We start from the raw sequence: 19422 nt of genomic DNA on the forward strand, positions 1-19422 counted from the left end.
AGAAGCCATACGTGTGCAGCGAGTGTGGCAAAGGCTTCAGCAAGAAGTCCTACCTCATCATCCACTATAGGACACACTCGGGCAAGAAGCCATACATGTGCAGTGAGTGTGGCAAAGGCTTCAGCAAGAAGTCCACACTCACCAGACACCAGAGGACACATACGGGTGAGAAGCCATATGTGTGCAGTGAGTGTGGCAAAGGCTTCAGCCAGAAGTCCTACCTCATCATCCAACAGAGGACACACTCAGGCAAGAAGCCATACATGTGCAGTGAGTGCGGCAAAGGCTTCATCCGGAAGTCCCAACTCATCACCACCAGAGGACACACTCAGCGAGGAGCCCTACGTGTGCAGTGAGTGCAGCAAAGGCTTCAGCGATAAGTCCCTCACCAGACACCAGAGGACACTCACCGCGAGAAGCCGTACCTGTGCAGTGAGTGTGGCAAAGGCTTCAGCCAGAAGTTCCAAGTCACCAGAGCACACACTCAGTGAGAAGCCATACGTGTGCCACGAGTGTGGCCGAGGCTATAACCACAAGTCCCAATTCATCATCCACTAGAGGACATACTCGGTGAGAAGCCTTACTTGTGCAGTGAGTGCAGCAAAGGCTTCAGTGATAAGTCCACACTCACCAGACACCAGAGGACACATACGGGTGAGAAGCCATACGTGAGCAGCGAGTGTGAAAAAGGCTTGATCCACGAGTCCTACTTCATCATCCACCAGAGGACACACTCGGTGAGAAGCCATATGTGTGCAGCGAGTGTGGCAAAGGCTTCAGCGAGAAGACCAACTCACCAGAGGATACACTCGGGTGAGAAGCCGTACGTGTGCAGCGAGTGTGGCAAAGGCTTCAGCCAGGAGTCCATCTTTGTTAGACACTAGTGTACACACTCTAAGGAAAAGCCATACGTGTGCCAGGAGTGTGGCCGAGGCTTCAGCCACCAGGCAGGACTCATCAGCACCGGAGGAAGCACTCGCGGGAGAGGCCGTACACGTGCCGGCAGTGCCGCCTGGGCAGCAGCCAGTCAGCCTCACTCACACACAAGTGGGTACACTTGGTAAGAGAGGCCGTGTGTGTGCAGAGAGTGTGGCCGAGGCTTTAGCCACAGGTCACACCTGGCCTTGCATCAGGTGCCACAGCGGGGGGAGGAGCCTCGTGCGTGCAGGAGCTGTGGGCAGGGCTGGGGCCAGAAGGCTCCCTCAGCAGACCTAGGAGGATGCAGCGCGCACACCACAAGCCGCCACTCCAGCTCCACTCAGAGGCCTGTCTGGGGCAGTCTTCGGGCCCCTTGTGTTCTCTTTGAAAGTGAGGGTGGAGGAGAGGACCAGTAGTCAATCTCTTTACGATTCCACGAAATGTAATAAAAAGCACCTTCCATCAGTGGTCTCAGAATGTCTTTGTGTTTTGTGGCCTTTATTTTAATTTTGCTTCATTACAGATCTGGAACCTTGACATGTTTATAAGAAATAAGAAATGATAACACATATTTTGAAATCTTAGGTGCACTATTGCGGGAGCCAGCCGGCAAAAGTACAGGTTCTGAAGAGAGGCGTGAGGATGAACAAGCATGGGAGGGTCGCCAGCAAACTCCTGGGCCGATATCTCTGCTGGCCGACAACCAGGTTTCTTTCTCTCCTGGTATTTATACAATTTCCAGCTTTGGGTTGCACAGGAATGCAATCATGAAAATCCAAAGCACATATATCACTTTGCGAGTCACACGGGAGCCTGGTACTACATAAACCTAATCTTAACTAGCAGACAGAACAGTTAGCATCAGTCATTCTGAGGGGTCTTATTTACTTAGACTCCATGACTCCAGACCTTGGTGACTCTGGGAAGGACAGTCAGAAGTGCACTTTTGAGTAAGGCTGAGACAAGATAAGGTAAAAGCCTTAATGGCTCCCCACACACTATTATGCAAGATTAAGTCCTTAGAAGGCGTAAGGATCGAGTCACTCATAGATCATAAAGTCTGCTTTTGTGTGGAGAGAGACTCTAGGAACTATATCGAGAGATTTCAAGTGAGGAGGAATCTCCAGGAAGAATGGCTTCCTCCTAACAAGTCCCACCTCAGCTGCCTCTTCTCTTGCGTTCTGAGATGTTCCCTTTCTTGCTTTACTCTTAGCTCTCAAATATCTGTGTCGTCCTGTCTCAGACTCCCAAATACTGGAATTACAGCATGATCCGCTTTTTAATAAAGCTTGTATTGTAGTTATCCTATCTCTGTAATAACACTGTAGTCAGATGTGCATTTTTATTTCAATGTTCTTAAAACATCTCTGCACGGAGACTTGACGGAGATAACAAGGTACAATGAGAGAAAGTCTTTTTTCCTTCCTTGTGAATCTGGGACAGGCTTGTCAACTTGCCTGATCAAGCATAGAGCAGAGCCTAGCACGCACTTAGTGAGACTTGCAGCAACCTAGGAAAACCCTGTTTCAAACCAAAAAATAAAAGCGCCTTGGCATGCAGCTCTGAAGTAGAATGCCCCTGAGCTCAATCCCCAGTACCACAAAACAAACCACCACCACCGCCACAACAACAAAAAGTAGAACCAAAGGTGTGTTGGCGCACACCTACAATCCTACCCCTGAGGGAGGCTGAGCCAGGAGGATTGCGGGTGTGAGGCCAGCCTCAGCAACTGAGTGCAAACCTCAGCGACCTAGCAAGGCCCATTTCAAAATAAAAAAGCCTGGGGTGTGGCTGGGAGATAGACTGCCTCTGGCTTCAGTCCCAATCCCACCCTTGGCCCCTCCCCTCACATAACAGAAGTGATATTAAGGGGCCCCTGCGCTCGGTTCAGGAGAGGCCTTAAACTCTCCTCTTCAAACCCTGTTGCTGAGCTTGAGAACTCCAGCCACGGAGCGGCCTCATGGACGCCGGGCAGCGAGCGAGCTGCGTGGACGCTCTGTCCTGCCAGAGCTTCACAGTACGGGATCCCAGACGACGACTGCAACTTCATGGGAGCTGCAATGAGGACCATTCAGCCGAGCCGAGTCAACCTGGGAGTGAGGATGATGCTTGAATTTCTGCTTTGAGTTCTGAATTGCAGGGCCGTCTGTAACACAACATAGAGAATTGACTTTTGTAAGCGGGAGTCAGTCTTAAATCATAATTTAAAAAAAGATCAAATTTGTCTGTACACAAATGAATTCTGAACTGGGCGTGGTGACACATACCTGTAATCTCAGAACCTGGGAGGCTCAGACCAGAGGATTACAGGTTCATCAACCTAGTAAGGCCCTCAGCAACTTAGACCTCATTTCAAAAAAAATAAAGGTGGTGCCCAGTAGTAATCTCAGCATTCAGGAGGCTGAGACAGGAGGATCTTAGTTCATGGTCAGCCTCAGCTGCTTGGTGAGGCCCTCTGCAACTCAGTGAGACCCTGTTTCAAAACAAAAATAGGACTGGTGTGTAGCTTGGAGGTCGAATGCCCCTGGGTTTCATCCCCAGTACTGCCAAAAAAGAAAAAAAAAAGTTAATTCTATGATGTGCTTCATAGTGAGAAATCTGACCCCTACCTCCTGCTGTCCACTTAATTAATTGTCCAGTGCTGGTGTTCATGTATTTGGGTTTGAGCATTGTCAAAATATACCTCAATGAGAAACAACTTTTTTTTTTTGAGAAAAGACTTCTTAAATTTCTTTTTTGTTTTTCAGGTGTGGGGATGGAACCCAGGGGCATTCTACCTCCGAGCTACACCCCCAGCCCTATTTTTCATCCCTTATTTTGACACAGAGTCTCTAGAACCGGGATTGCAGGTGTGTGCCACAGTGCTTAGCTCGTAACCACTTTTTGAGCAGCCCTCTACACAGGCCCTCTACCCAGTGCAGATGACTGCCCTCCAAACAAGTGCAGTCAGCCCACGCCCCTCAGGCCTCTGCTGCGGCCATGCAAACTACAACTCCCGTGAGGCAGCGCGGCCGCGACTACAGTTCCCAGCATCCTCCGCGAGGTGCCCCCCTGTCAGGGAAGGAGGCTTGGCACCGGGCGGCCGGGTGTCGCGGAAGTTAAAGACAGGAAGTGACCTTCTGGGATGGCAGCCTCTGAAGGGACACCTGCGGCTCAAATAGATCAGCTGGATATAGCAGGAGGCCTGGAGAACTTGCCCGTGAGCGTGTGGCCGCCGGGGGCGGGGCCAGCGCCCTTCCAGGTAAGGGTGGCTGCAATGAATTTTGATCAATCAAAAAATAATCCCCACGCCGGGCGTGGTGGCGCACGATTGTAATCCCCGCGCTTGGGAGGCAGAGACAGGAGGATCGCGCAGGATCGAAGCCAGCCGCGCGCGCTGGCTTAGGAGACCCTGTTTCCAAATAAAAAATGTAAAAAAGGTCTGGGAGTGTAACTCGGAGGTTGAAGGGCTTCCAGCAACCCCAGTACCACCAAAAAAAAAAAAAATCCCCAAAGAAAAGTATAATGCAGTACATTAAGCTCCACTCCTGGGCAGTCTCGTTCTCGCTGTGATGATTCCTAAAGAAAAGTATAATGCAATACAGTAACATCCACTAGAGGGCAGTCTCACAGTTGCTGAGATGATCCCCAAAGAAAGTAAAATGCAATACATTAACCTCCAGTAGAGGGCAGTCTCGTTCTCGCTGAAATTATCCCCAAAGAAAAGTAAAATGCAATACATTGACCTCCAGTAGAGGGCAGTCTCGTCGCTGAAATGATCCCCAAGGGAAAGTATAATGCAAAACATTAACTTCCACTAGAGGGCCGTCTCACTCTCACTGAGAAGATCCCCAAAGAAAAGTATAATGCAAAACATTACCTTCCATTAGAGGGCAGTGTTGTTCTTGCTGAGATGATCCCCAAAGAGTAATTCAGTACATTAACCTCCACTAGAGGGCAGTCTCGTCGCTGAAATGATCCCCAAAGAAAAGTACAATGCAATACATTGACCTCCACTAGAAGGCAGTCTCGCAGTCACTGAAATGATCCCCAAAGAAAAGTTTAATGCAAAATACTAACCTCCACTCGAGGGCCGTCTCATTCTCACTGAGAAGATCCCCAAAGAAAAGTATAATGCAAAACATTAACTTCCAATAGAGGGCAGTGTTTTCTCCCTGAAATGATCCCCAAAGAAAAGTAAAATGAAAGACAGTAAGCTCCACTAGAGGGCAGTCTCGCTCTCGCTGAGATGATCCCCAAAGAAAAGTAAAATGCAATACATTAACCTCCACTACAGTGGAGTCTAAACTCGCTGAGATGATCCCCAAAGAAAAGTATAATTCAATACATTAACCGCCACTAGAGGTCAGTCTCGCTCTCGCTGAGATGATCCCCAAAGAAAAGTAAATGCTAAACAGTGACCTCCACTATGGCTATTCCTTCGAGTGTGTCCACTAGTGTCCAACAGAGATGGACTCCTGGCTGAAGCCTTTGCTGTACTCGTGGCACACGTCCGGCTTCTTTCTGCAGTGCTTCTTCTCGTGGACGATAAAGTGGGACTTCCACCTAAAGCCTCACCTGCCGCAGCCGAGTGCGTCTTCACATGGGTGGGAAGTTGCGGCAGACTGGCTCAGCTGGGCACTGAATATGGGCACTGAGTCCGTTCGGAACGGAGTTTCTCAGAAAGGTGGACAAAGGTTTCGGTTATAGTTCTGCAGCCACTTCTCTGCAGCGATTTTTTCCCTATTTTTTTTATGAAATAAACTCCTTTAAGTTCCTGTTCACGACGCTAAAAGTGGAGATTCCTCTCCAGGAAAAAAAAATCTGAAACGATTGACACGGACAAATGCCTCTTGTGCAATTGACACTGTATTCTAGGCACAAGATTTTTTTGTACTTCCCTATTTCCCCGTGATTCCCTAGTAGTAAAGTGCAAACACCCAAAAAACAATAGTGAGATATACATGTAAATCACCAACCCTGAACAAGACAAAAGCAAGGCCTGTGACAGCCCAGGTCTTTGTGATTGAAATCAGTCCCATGACCCTGCAGGTGGGTCTTGTGCTTTAAGTCAGCCCCTTTGGCCTTGCCTTGGCCTTGCAGCTGCAGAGGCTTTTAGTGGGCAAACTCCAGAGGAACAAAAGTCACACCCAAAATCCCTTGAAGAATTCAGCTTTTAAGAGTTTTCTTTAACCCTTTTGAAACCTTTTATTCCTAGGGCTTAGTCCAAAGTCCTTCTCTATCTAGCAACCTCCTTTGAACTGAATGGGGACGAAGTCGGAGATTCCAGCTTTCATACGTGTAGTTGGCGTAGGGAAATCCGTGTACATTTATGATGATTTAGAGGCTTTCGATGAATGTCTGTTGGATTTTGTCTACAATACCATCTGCTGTCTGAACGCTTCACCCTATTAAACACTGAAAATATATTTTAGTAGACAGGGCCCAAAAAACAACATGAAGTTTTTATTATATCTGTCTTTTGTTCTGTCATAAATATTTTAACCAGGTGGTGTCGCCCTGTCTGCAGGCAGTGCTATTATTAGGTGCAAAGGTCAAGATTCCTCCTAGCTCTCTGCTCTATTGTAATGATTAGAATGAAGGTCACAGATAGGGAGGAATTCTGCATTTGTAATTGCTGTAGCAGGAATGCTTCCACAGGATCTGAATTCTGACTAGAATTACGTCTTTGAGCAAAGCCGAGGGTGTTTAGAGGCTTAGACAAATTACTAGAAAATTTATTTTCCACAGACTCAGTTTCTCTCACAGTCCTGATCTTATATCACCGGAGCAATTCGTGTGGAAAGTTAAAAGAATCATTACCAAAAGAATAATAGTTATGAAAGAATATCTAGGAGTGGGGGAGTACTTTGGCCAGAGACAACACTTTCCCTCGGGGCTCTGCTTTCTTTAAGCCAGCCAAATTTTTTAAAAATTATTTTTATTGGTGCATTGTAATCATACATCACATTGGAATACAAGACTTGAGAGGATATACAAGCACACATCATCCAATTAGCCCTCATCCAGTCCCCATCGCATTCCCTCCCCCTCCCTCGATCCCATGCTTGTTTGGTGATTAACTTTGATACATATGTTTATGTTCCTCCTGCTTTTTAAAGAGGCTCCATCCTCTCCTATTCCATACCCTCTGATTGGTCACCTTAATTGCTTCACTATAGGGCCCTTTCTATAGCTCGACCACTTCCTCTTGCCCCTATCCTCCTAGTTATTGCTGATTAGGGGAAGCATCTGGGTTTAATTATCTGCAATATTTCTTTGTGCATGCCGTGTTGCAAATACCGATCCCACTCTTGATGTCCCCATTTGTGGCCTGGCACACATATGTCTTCTTGCCCGAGTGTGTCCTCTGGTGGATGATGAGGCGGAACTTCCGGCTAAAGCCTCTGTCACACTCACTGCACACATATGGCTTCTCGCCTGAGAGTGTCCTCTGGTGGATGATGAGCTGCAACTTCCGGCTGAAACTTTTTCCACACTCACTGCATACATACGGCTTCTCATCTTAGTGTGTCCTCTGGTGTCTGGTGAGTATGGACTTCAGGCTTAAGCCGTTGCCACACTCACTGCACACGTATGGGTTCTCGTCCGAGTGTGTCCTCTGGTCAATGATGAGGTGGGACTTACGTTTACAGCCTTGCCCACACTCGTGGCACAGGTATGGCTTCTCACCTGAGAGTACCCTCTGGTGGTAGATGAGTTTGGACTTCTGGCTGCGTCCTTTGCCGCAGTCCTGGCACACGTACAGCTTCTCGCCTGAGTGCGTCATCTGGTGGATAATGAGGGGGGACTTTTGGTTGAAGCCTTTGCCACACTCACTGCACACATATGGCTTCTCACCAGAGTGTGTCCTCTGGTGGATGATGAGGTGGGACTTACGGTTAAAGCCTCACCCACATTCTTGGCACACATAGGGCTTCTTGCCTGAGTGCGTCTTCTGGTGGATGATGAGGGAGGACTTCTCGCTGAAGCCTTTGCCACACTCACTGCACACGTAGGGCTTCTCGCCCGAGTGTGTCCTCTGGTGGATGATGAGGTAGGACTTACGGCTGAAGCCTTTGCCACACTCACTGCACACATAGGGCTTCTCGCCCGAGTGTGTCCTCTGGTGGATGATGAGGTAGGACTTCTGGCAGAAGCCTTTGCCACACTCACTGCACACGTAGGGCTTCTCGCCCGAGTGTGTACTCTGGTGGTTGACGAGGTGGTAATTCCGGCTGAAGCCTTTGCCGCACTCACTGCACACGTAGGGCTTCTCGCCCGAGTGTGTCCTCTGGTGGATGATGAGGTGGGACTTACGGTTAAAGCCTCGCCCGCATTCAAGGCACACATAGGGCTTCTCGCCTGAGTGGGTAATCAGGTGTCTAACCAAGGTCGACTTCAGAGTAAAGCCTTTGCTGCAGTCTTGGCACACAAACGGCTTCCCACCCAAGTGCGTCCTCTGGTGGATGGTGAGAATAAACTTCAGCCTGAAGCCTCGCCCGCACTCTTGGCACAAAAATGGCTTCTCGCCTGAGTGCGGCCTCTGGTGGATGATGAGGGAAGCCTTCCGTGTAAAGCGTCGCCCGCACTCGCCACACACAAAGGGCTTCTTCCACGAGTGCAGCTTCTGGTGCCTGGTCAGGCACGTCATCAGAATGAAGCCCTTCTCACACACACCGCACACGTATGGCTTCTCCCCCGAGTGTGTCCTCTGGTGACTGAGCGGGCCGGTCATCTTGCTGGAACGCAGTCTGCGTTGGCCACAGGCAACTGCTCCAAGACCTAGGCCTTCTGCCCTCATCAGCACCTTGTCGGAGTCTTTGGGGGTCCTCGTCTGAGCCAGGCTATCCTTCATCCCCAGTGCTCTGATGTGATGCTGGGAGCTACCTGGTGGCCTCTGGGGTGGCCTGGGAAATTCTCCAAAAGTACTTTTCTTGGGCCTACCAAACCGAGACTTGGAGTCTTCTCTGTCTTGATCTTCTGCTCTGTCGCTCCAGGATCTATCGTCCGAGGCTCGCTGCTCCTTCTGGTCCTCCGCGTGTGGGTCCCCAGGTGCAACAAGTCTTTCTGCACATAAGCATGTGAAGATCCAGGGGCAGTGGCCACACAGCACCTTTTGCTCCAGAGATTTCTGGTTGGAGAAATCAGGAGGGCAGAGAGTAATGGAGTGCTGGGGCGGGTTTAGTCCTGCCAGAGAAAGAGAAGGCCAAGTCAGATGGAACTCATTTGATGGTGAGACTTGACCACATTCTTCAAATCCTTAATAGCAAATGTTACTGACCAAGAGGTACTTTATTTATTTATTTATTTGTTTATTTATTTATTTATTTATTTATTTATTTATTTATTTATTTAGTGGGTCTGGGGATGGAACACAGAGGCATTTGACCTCCAAGCTACACACCCTGCCCAATTTTTTATTCTTGTTATTTTGAAACAGGGTCTCACTGAGTTGCAGACGACCTCACTAAGTAGCTCAGGCTTTCTGCGAACTGCAATCCTCAGGTCTCAGCCTCCCAGATGCTGGGATTACAAGCGTGCGCCACCACGCCCGGCTCCAAGAGGTACTGTATATGACCAACTTTCCAGCCCAACAGTACAGCTCAACAGACAGGGGACAGCAAAGGCATCACAGGCACTCTTGGGTGTATAAATAGGGACAACATCGACAGTCTACATGATTCTCACTACGATAACCTTCCAACGCACAGCAACACACACAGAAACCACGCCTGAAACTTGGGTTCTTTTTTCTCACTGAGAGCTAGCTAACTAGTGAACTGTGCTCGTCTGATCAAGAGATAGGTAGAGGGCACAGTCATCTGCACTGGGTAGAGGGCCCGTGTAGAGGGCTGCTCAAAAAGTGGTTACGAGCTAAGCACTGTGGCACACACCTGCAATCCCGGTTCTAGAGACTCTGTGTCAAAATACGGGATAAAAAATAGGGCTAGGGGTGTAGCTCGGAGGAGGAATGCCCCTGAGTTCCATCCCCAATACTGCAAAAAAAAATAATAAAAAACAGGGCTGGGAGTACAGCTTGGAGGTAGAATGTCCCTCAGGTCAATATCCAGTACCACAATAAATGATTACATACATACATACATACATACATACATACATAACATCTGAGCTGGGTGTGGTGGCTCATGCTTGTAATCCCCGTGCTTGGGAGGTGGAGACAGGAGGATCGCGCTCGTTCGAAGCCAGCCGTGCTGGCTTAAGAGACCCTATTTCCAAATAAAAAATATAAAATAGGTCTGGGAGTGTAGCTCAGAGGTAGAAGGGCTTCCAGGAAACCCAGTACCACAAAATACAATAAATTAAAATAAATAAAATAAAATAAATAAATATAAAAAATGAATAAATAAAAAATAACATCTTAAATAAAAATTCATGGTCTAAGTTGAGCATGGTGATGCATGCTTGGAATTTTAGTATTTGGGAGGCAGCGACAGGAGGATTGCGGTTCATGAACAGCCTCTGTGACTTGGTGAGGCCCTTCACAACTTAGTGAGACCCTGTTTGACTAAGAGCAGGGCAGGGGTGTTGCTCAGAGGTAGAATGAACCTAGGTTCAATCTTCACAAACACAAAAACTTAAAAATGCAAAGGACAATTACACAAGAGTCACTGATACCTGAGAACTGCTGCGCTCTTAGGTTTTACATCAAGTAGTACTTGATGAAGAAGAATACGGAAAGTTAAGGATGTATATGATATTTGGAACAGGGGTCAGTCAACTTTTTCTTAATGAAACTAAATAGTTTAAGTTTTAAGGGCTGAAAGAAAAAATGAAGGACATTATATTAATTTTTACATAACCTTTTTTTTTTTTGTTCCTGGTGATGGAACTCAGAGACACTGTACCCCCGATCCACACCCCTAGCTGTATTTTTTAAGTCTTTTCATTTATTTATTTATTTATTTATTTATTTATTTATTTATAAACAGGGTCTCACTGAGTTGCGAAGGGCCTCGCTAAGTAGCTGGAGCTGTCAGTGAACCATGATCCTCTCATCTCAGCCTCCCCAAGACTGGGATTACAAGCGTGCGCCACCACGCCTGGCAGTTTACATAACCATGGAAAAGTGTACAAACCACTCTTAGCTTCAGTTGCTTTGAGCACTCCGCTTAAATTTCTCAACTGACTTTTAAGCTTTATGTCTCCCACTGGGCTTTGTTTTCTTTATATCATTCACTTTCTGCTCTATTCTTCTTGATCTTTTCTAAAAAGATGATAATAAAAGAGAAAAAAACACACAAACATGTTCAAGAGTTACCCCGGGAAGGCCAGGGCTTCCTGGAGGAGGAAGGTGACAGGAGACCCAGGGAAGCCCTCAGGGGATGAGGATGAGGTCTGGAGGGGAGGCCGAGCCAGGCAATGTGAACGCAGGCCGAGAGCTCCAGAGGCAGCTCCCTGCACTCGGGCTCGGCGCCGCCTCCCTCCGCCTCTCGGCTGCTCACACCCTGCATCCTGGAGCTCACTGGCCCAGTTTCCTGCCACTCACCCGCACGGGAGGCTGGCGCGCATCTGCTCTCTTCTCTCCACGCCTCTTTCCCTTGCTCCAGCTGGACAATCAGCTTTGGTTTAGAAAACAGAATTCCTGCACACAGGAAAGGAAGACAAGATGACCTGACATCGTGGGTCAAGGGCCAGGGAAGAATTCAGAGGCAAGACAGGTGAGGAGCTTGAAAGGGTGCGGCAAGGACCTGAACGAGTGGGGCCGATCCACTCACGGAGGCGCTGATTCTGTTCCAAGCCAGGTGGATGAACACCGCCGTCACCCTTCATGGAAAATAAGTTACTAAGGAAGAGAGCCCAGCTCAGAGGAAAAGGCCCAGAAATGCAGAGTATCAGCCAGAGCGCATGTGCGTGTGCGTACACACACACACACACACACACACACACACACACACACACTTTCAATTCGACAAACCTTACCTTAATGGGAGAAACAAAATATTTTTGCTTTTGAGTGCAACCCAAAGACCAAGTTAAAAATAAACATTGCTAGCCAGGCATGGTGGCACACACTTGTGGTCCCAGTACTTAGAAGACTGCAAGAGGAGGATCTCATGTTTATGGCCAGCTCAGTAACTTAGTGAGGTCCTGTTTCAAAATAAAATAGCGCTAGGGTGCAGCTTGGAGGTAGAATGCCCCTGGGTTTAATCTCCAGTACCATAAAGAGAGCAAAGGAAAGAGAAAGCAAGAGAGAGAGGGAGATTGTTGCCTCAAATATATCCTCAACTGGAGGAAATGACAGTCTTAAGGACACCACACTTACCCAGAGAGACCAGGTTTCTGTAGTTCTCCAGCATCACCTCCCTGTACAGGGTCCTCTGATCAGGGCTCAGCAGGCTCCACTCCTCCTGGGAGAAATACACGGCCACATCCCTGAATGCCATGAGTGCCTGGAACACAGACACGGCCCTGCTCACCTGAGGCCTGGCCTTGCTCGGGTGAGGGCCAGGGAGCAGACTGCTCTGGGAGGCAGGGGGCCTCTAGATCCTGCCTTGACTGCACCGCTGCTGCCATGGGTGCTGACACCTTTAAACCCTGTCCCTATCCAGCCAGCTGCACTTGTGAACACACACATTCAACGTCCTGGGTGGCCTGCTTGGGGTGTACATGAAAATGAAAAATCCCTAAGTTTTGAGAACTTTAGCTCTAGGCAGAAGAGCAAACAATATAAAAAAAATTAAACGCTAGTCAAGTACAATAGACTAAATTTTAAATATTTAAAAGGACAGTGATCGTATTGGTGCTGGGGGATCTAAGGAACTGAACTCATACAGTTCCACAATGGCAAAGACTAAACCACAGCCCAGCCTTTTCTGATTCCCACAGACCGCGGCCTGCTCTGGTTGAGCTCATGAGAAGTGGCCACGTATGTACAGCACAGTGTCTGAGGGGGAGGCCTCCTCCCCACCAGTGAAGGCCACCATTCTCTTCCACTATGCAGTGTGAGGGCCATGGAAACCCACGACTGAATGTTGTTCAAAGCAGCACACAGCCAGGCAGGAGAACCGACAGCTGCCGAGAGAGGAATGCGGGACTATGGGTGGAGGAGCAGTGAGGGGACCACTGAGCTCTGTGCTCCCTGGAGAAGCTCTCATCGTTAGAGCCTCTTTTCCTGGAGGAACCAGCTGGAGCTCCGATCCGTGGAGAGAACACTGCGGGAAACGCTAATATTGAACGCAGAAAACCTGCACATGGTTCAAGAGGCAAAGGCAGAGGCCCTCACCTGAGCTGGGCAGTCAGGAGCCCAGGAGTCCTCCCTCTCCCCAGCAGGCAGTCCTCCTGGGCAGCCAGGGTCACAGGACACAGAGCAAGAACAAAAAGTGTTCAGCGAAGTCACTGGGAATCCTCCAGGGCCAACATAGCGGCACCTCCTCCTCCTTAAGCACCAGGGAGGGACCTGCCACAGAAGACAAGGACAGGCTGCGAGCGGCTTCCTAGGCGCAGAGCTGGGATGTGGTCTAGGAGCTGAGCCTGCCAGCGGCGGCAGTGGAGTTCACGTGTAATCCCAGCATCTCAGGAGGCTGAGGCAGAAGGATTGCAACCTTGAGGCCAGCCAGGAAACTTAGTGAGACCCTGTTTCAAAATTTAAAAAGATAAAAAAAAACAAACATCTGGGGTGCAACTCAGTGGCAGAGCATTCCTAAATTCATCCCCAGAACCACAAGAAGGAAAGAAAGAGAGGATGGCAAGCAAGGAGGGAGGTATGGAGCCTCTTCTGACACGCTGTCAACACTGAGCACGAAGCCTTCCTCTGCTACTGAAGATGAAAGGAAAGACGTGCTGAGCTCGTACTACACAGAGACTGTTCCAGACACCGCGTCGCGCCTCATCTGTCCTTACAACAGCCCCATCAAGAAGCCGTGGTACCACTTCACAGACGAGAACACTGAGGCACAGTGAGATCAGTCTCTCGCCCCTGGTGACAAATTATAAAGCGACAAGCTGCAGAGATCTGGCTGTGGAGACGAGGCTCTTCAAGGCTGTTGGAGTCTGTGAGATGAGTCAGGCTGGTCACGAGGCTCTTCAGTGTGGATTCTGCGTGACAAGTCTGGGGAGGGCCACCTGCTTCTGGGCACCTGCCGTTTCTCATTGTAAAACATGAAAATGGGACATAAAATCCTGTGGGTTTTGTGGCCAACGCCAGCCCCCTGGACCTTGCAAGACTTGCCAAAGAAGCCCCAGCTCGACCGCCTCCTCCAAGGCCAAACCCAGGGACGGTCAGACAGATTGATACCCTAGATCGTGCCACCATGGCCACCCCATGCCCAGTCAAAACCACGCTTGTCCGCTTAAGCCACGTGCCCTGCGCCCTGCCTTAGAAAGGCAGGATTGAAACCAAGGGGTCTTTCTATTCCGGGTTCTTTTCCAGTGGATATCGACGAACTCTGAGGACTAGGAAGAGTACAGAAATATGAAAGCTTCTTTTAGGTTAGGGAAAGATAAGGCAACAGAACAGATAAGAGCAAAGACAGAGTACAAAGGGGGGTCCTGAAAATAGTGATCCCGACACCCTTGGGAAGTAGAGTGTGTGTGTGTTACTGGAGAGGGAACCCGCGGCATTCTACCTTCGTGCTAAATCCCCAGCCCTAGTTTTCATTCTTCATTTTGAAACAGGGTACAAGAGGGCTTTTTAACATACCTGAGGGTTTCTATCAGCTTTTTTTTTTTTTTTTTTGGTGGTACTGGGGGTGGAACCCAGGGCCTTTTCTACCTCCGGGCTATACTCCCAGACCTATTTTATACTTTATGTAGAAACAGGGTCTAAGTTGCTGGGAGCCTCACTCAGTGGCTGAGGCTGCCTTCAACCTGTGCCATCCTCCTGTCTCAGCCTCCCAAGCGCGGGGAGTACAAGCGTGCACCGCCACGCCGGCTTCTATCTGCTTTTTTATGATTAGTCAGAATTGGGTTGGGGGACCGCGGCTTCTGCAGTGTCAGCCCTTCACCTGAACCACCTGGGGGCCGCTGGGGCCTGGTTCCGTGGCCTCGCACTCTCACCCTCTGCTCACCTCGCCAAGCTCACTGGGGACGCAGATGGCCACTTTAAAGCTTTCTGTTCCTGGCCCTCGGCCCTGCCTCTGATCAGGCCTGACCACCACCAGCTCGGAAGCCAACGAACCACCGGACCTGGCGCCAGGGACAGTCCCGTCGCCTGCGATCTCAGACCCCTACCACCCCACGCCCCAAGCCCCCGACCCTGCAGCCCTACGGCATGAGCAACCCCGTCGCCATGTCGGATTTCACCCCAGGCCGAGTCTCTCCGCCACGAGAACCCTAGGACAGAGGCCCGGCCGCGCACTCACCTCCCACCACTCGCAGCTCACTGCAAGTTACTTCTCCAGAGGCAGCGCTGCCACGGGCTCCGCCACCCACGCGCCGGCTCGTCCGCACGGCGCTGCGGGCTCTCCTCCAAGCAGAAAAGGGCAGGGCTAGCGAGGGGCTCCGGCCTCCGGCCTCACTCACCACCGCCGGGAGGAACGAGGGGTGGTCTGCCCCTTAGCGCGGGCTCTCCACAAGAAGTTTGCCTGGACTACAACTCCCAGGATCCTCTGCGCGGCGGACCTCACCTCCCAAGATGCTCCGCGGCTGCCATTGGGTCGCTGGGTGTGTCTCTGGGTGACGAGATAGGGCCAGCTGGAGATGGCGGCCTCTTTAATTTAAAATCACACTCATTAGTCATGAAGAGACTCTCAGATGATGCTCCGCCTTGCTGAGTAAATGCTCTGTGCTTCTCATAGACTACAAGTCCCAGCGAGCCCTGCAGGGACTTCCACATTCGGCCGCGCCCCTTGGCAAGCTGAAGTGCCCAACCAGGCGGCGCTTTGGCGCTTTTAGTGGAGCAGAAGTTCACAGCGGTCTTTTACCTGGACTTGGGCAGGTCCTAGGGCCTTGTTCTCCCATCCAGCGCTATGCAGTTGGAAATCAGTGCCCATACTCCGGGGTCGCGGGCAGGTGGATCCCTATCCAGCTTGTTTACAATTGAGGAGGTGGCCCTGGGGACTGAACCCGTGGTTGCTGGAGGCTTGCCTGGAACTTCAAACCTTCAGTCTCAACTCCAAGTCCTGAGATTACAGGTGTGCACCATCGCCGCGCCTGTCCTTATATACTTTTCCCTTTTTTGCAGTACTGGATATTGAACCCAGGGGCATTCTACCTCTGAGCTACTATCTTGTTTTTTAATCCTTTATTTTTAAGCAGGCCTCACTAAGTAGCTGAGGCTGGCTGCTAACTTGTGATTACTCCTGTCTCAACCTCCCAAGGACTTGAATTTCAGGCCTGTGCCACATGCTCAGCTAACAGAATAAAAGAGACAAAATATAAGCAATTACAAGAGAATATAATTTCATTTTTAAAATATGAGACAGAATACACTGACAAAAGAATATAATTGAAATAAGAATTTGATAGCCAGACTTGGTTGCCTACGCTTGTAATCCCAGCATTCAGGAGGCTGAGACTGGAGGATGGCGGTTAGCGGACAGCCTCAGCCAGTTAGCGAGGCCCCTTGCACCTTAGTGAGACCCTGTTTCCAAATAAAGTATAAAATATGTCAGGGAGTATAGCCCAGAGGTACAAAAGCCCCTGGGTTCCACCCCAGTACCACAAAAATAAAATAAAAAAGTAATAAATAGGGCAGAGATGATAGCTCGGAGGCAGAATGCCCCTGGGTTCCATCTCCAATACTACCAAAAAAAATTGATAATCAAATTATTGTTAAAATATCTATATTATAATTGATTGATAATTTCACTGAAGGCCTGGGGAATAGAGGTTATGGCCCAAATAACATTAAATATTTAGCTTAGGAAATTTAGAATACCTTTTAAATTTATAATTTAGAAACTAGATTTTAGAAATTTCACTTTAGAGCCGGACGTGTTGGCATACACTTGTAATCCTAGTACTTGGGAAGCTGAGACAGGCGAATGTGGGTTCACAGGCAGCCTCAGCTATTTAGTGAGGCCGTTGGGAGGTACAGTGCCCTGGGTTTAATCCCTAGCACAGCAAGCGTGCATACACACACACACACACACACACACACACACACACACACACACACGAGGCTCACAGTTCAGAGGCCAGCAAGACCCTGTTACAAAATAAAAAATCAAAAGTCCTGGGGAGTGGTTTGGGGTGTAGAATGCACCTGAGTTTAATCTCTACAACAAAAAAAATTTAACTTTACTATTTAGCTTTATTAAACTTATATTTAAAATTAATATTAGAAATTTAGAATAGATGTTCTAGCCAGGCGTGGTGGCGCATGCTTTAATCCCAGCATTCAGGAGGCTGAAACTGGAGAATTGCGGTTCGTGGATGGCCTCAGGTACTTAGGTCCTATGCAACTCAGTGAGACCCTTTTTCAAAATAAAGAATAAAAAATAGGGGAGGGGGTGTAGCTCAGAGGTCAAATGCCCCTGGGTTCTATCCCCATACCTGTTCACTGGTTAGCTAGCTCTCAGTGAGAAAAAAGAACACAAGTTTCAGGCGTGGTTTCTGTGTGTGTTGCTGTGCATTGGAAGGTTCTCGTAGTGAGAATCATGTAGACTGTCGATGTTGTCCCTATTTATTCACCCAAAAGTGCCTGTGATGCCTTTGCTGTCCCCTGTCTGTTAAGCTGTACTGTTGGGCTGGGAAATTGGTCATATACAGTACCTCTTGGAGCCCGGCATGGTGGCGCATGCTTGTAATCCCAGCATTTGGGAGGCTGAGACCTGAGGATTGTGGTTCGCAGACAGCCTGAGCTACTTAGTGAGGTTATCTGCAACTCAGTGAGACCCTGTTTCAAAATAACAAGAATAAAAAATTGGGCAGGGGGTGTAACTTTGAGGTGAAATGCCTCTGTGTTCCATCCCCAGACCCACTAAATAAGTAAATAAATAAATAAGTAAATAAATAAATAAATAAATAAATAAATGAAGTACCTCTTGGTCAGTAACATTTGCAATTAAGGATTTGAAGAATGTGGTCAAGTCTCACCATCAATTGAGTTCCATCTGACTTGGGCTTCTCTTTCTCCGGCAGGACCAAACCCACCCCAGCACTCCAATACTCTCTGCCCTCCTGATTTCTCCAACCAGAAATCTCTGGAGCAAAAGGTGCTGTGTGGCCACTGCCCCTGCGTCTTCACATGCTTATGTGCAGAAAGACTTGTTGCACCTGGGGACCCACACGCGGAGGACCAGAAGGAGCAGCGAGCCTCGGACGATAGATCCTGGAGCAACAGAGCAGAAGATCAAGACAGAGAAGGCTCCAAGTCTCGGTTTGGTAGGCCCAAGAAAAGTACTTTTGGAGAATTTCCCAGGCCACCCCAGAGGCCACCAGTTAGCTCCCAGTATGATATCAGAGCATTAGGGATGGAGGAGAGCCCGGCTCAGACGAGGACCCCCAAAGACTCCGACAAAGTGCTGAGGAGGGCAGAAGGCCTAGGTCTTGGAGCAGTTGCCTGTGGCCAGCGCAGACTGCGTTCCAGCAAGATGACCGGCCTGCTCAGTCACCAGAGTACACACTCGGTGGAGAAGCCATACGTGTGCGGTGTGTGTGAGAAGGGCTTCAGTCTGAAGACGTGCCTGACCAGGCACCAGAAGCTGCACTCGTGGAAAAAGCCCTTTGTGTGTGGCGAGTGCGGGCGACGCTTTACATAGAAGGCCTCCCTCACCATCCACCAGAGGACGCACTCAGGCGAGAAGCCCTATGTGTGCCAAGAATATGGGTGAGGCTTCAGGCTGAAGTTTATCCTCACCATTCACCAGAGGACGCACTTGGGCGAGAAGGTATACGTGTGTGAGTGCCGCAAAGGCTTCACTCAGAAGTCGACCTTCGTTAGACACCAGATTACCCACTCAGGACGTAATTCTAGTCAGAATTCAGATCCTGTGGAAGCATTCCTGCTACAGCAATTACAAATGCAGGATTCCTCCCTATCTGTGACCTTCATTCTAATCATTACAATAGAGCAGAGAGCTAGGAGGAATCTTGACCTTTGCACCTAGTGATAGCACTGCCTGGAGACAGGGCGACACCACCTCGTTAAAATAGTTATGACAGAACAAAAGACAGATATAATAAAAACTTCATGCTGTTTTTTGGGCCCTGTCTACTAAAATATATTTTAAGTGTTTAATAGGGTGAAGCATTAAGACAGCAGATGGTATTGCAGACAAAATCCAACAGACATTCATCGAAATCCTCTAAATCGTCATAAATGTACACGATTTCCCTACGCCAACTACATGTATGAAAGCTGGAATCTCCAACTTCGTCCCTATGCAGCTCAAAGGAGGTTGCTAGATAGAGAAGGACTTTGGACTAAGCCCTAGGAATAAAAGGTTCCGAAAGGGTTAAAGAAAACTCTTAAAAACTGAATTCTTAGCCGGGCGTGGTGGCGCATGCTTGTAATCCCAGCATTCAGGAGGCTGAGACCTGGAGGATTGCGGTTCGCGGACAGCCTCAGCTACTTAGTGAGGCCCTCTGCAACTCAGTGAGACCCGGTTTCAAAATAAA

The 19422-nt window shown here is 49.1% G+C and overlaps 1 protein-coding gene across 1 annotated transcript in view; it reads left to right on the forward strand.

The window, feature by feature from the left end:
• Window positions 1-4042: 4042 nt before the first annotated feature.
• LOC308277101 (histone-lysine N-methyltransferase SETMAR-like) overlaps window positions 4043-19422 on the forward strand; it is a gene marked incomplete at both ends in the record, with an annotated part of 54078 nt that continues 38698 nt past the window's right edge. The window contains one exon of the mRNA XM_080716171.1: window positions 4043-4159. Coding sequence (XP_080572297.1) covers window positions 4043-4159 — 117 coding nt within the window. The remainder of the gene's footprint in view (window positions 4160-19422) is intronic.

Source organism: Muscardinus avellanarius (assembly GCF_963383645.1).
Source record: "Muscardinus avellanarius genome assembly, chromosome: 19".
NCBI classification, from domain to species: domain Eukaryota; kingdom Metazoa; phylum Chordata; class Mammalia; order Rodentia; family Gliridae; genus Muscardinus; species Muscardinus avellanarius.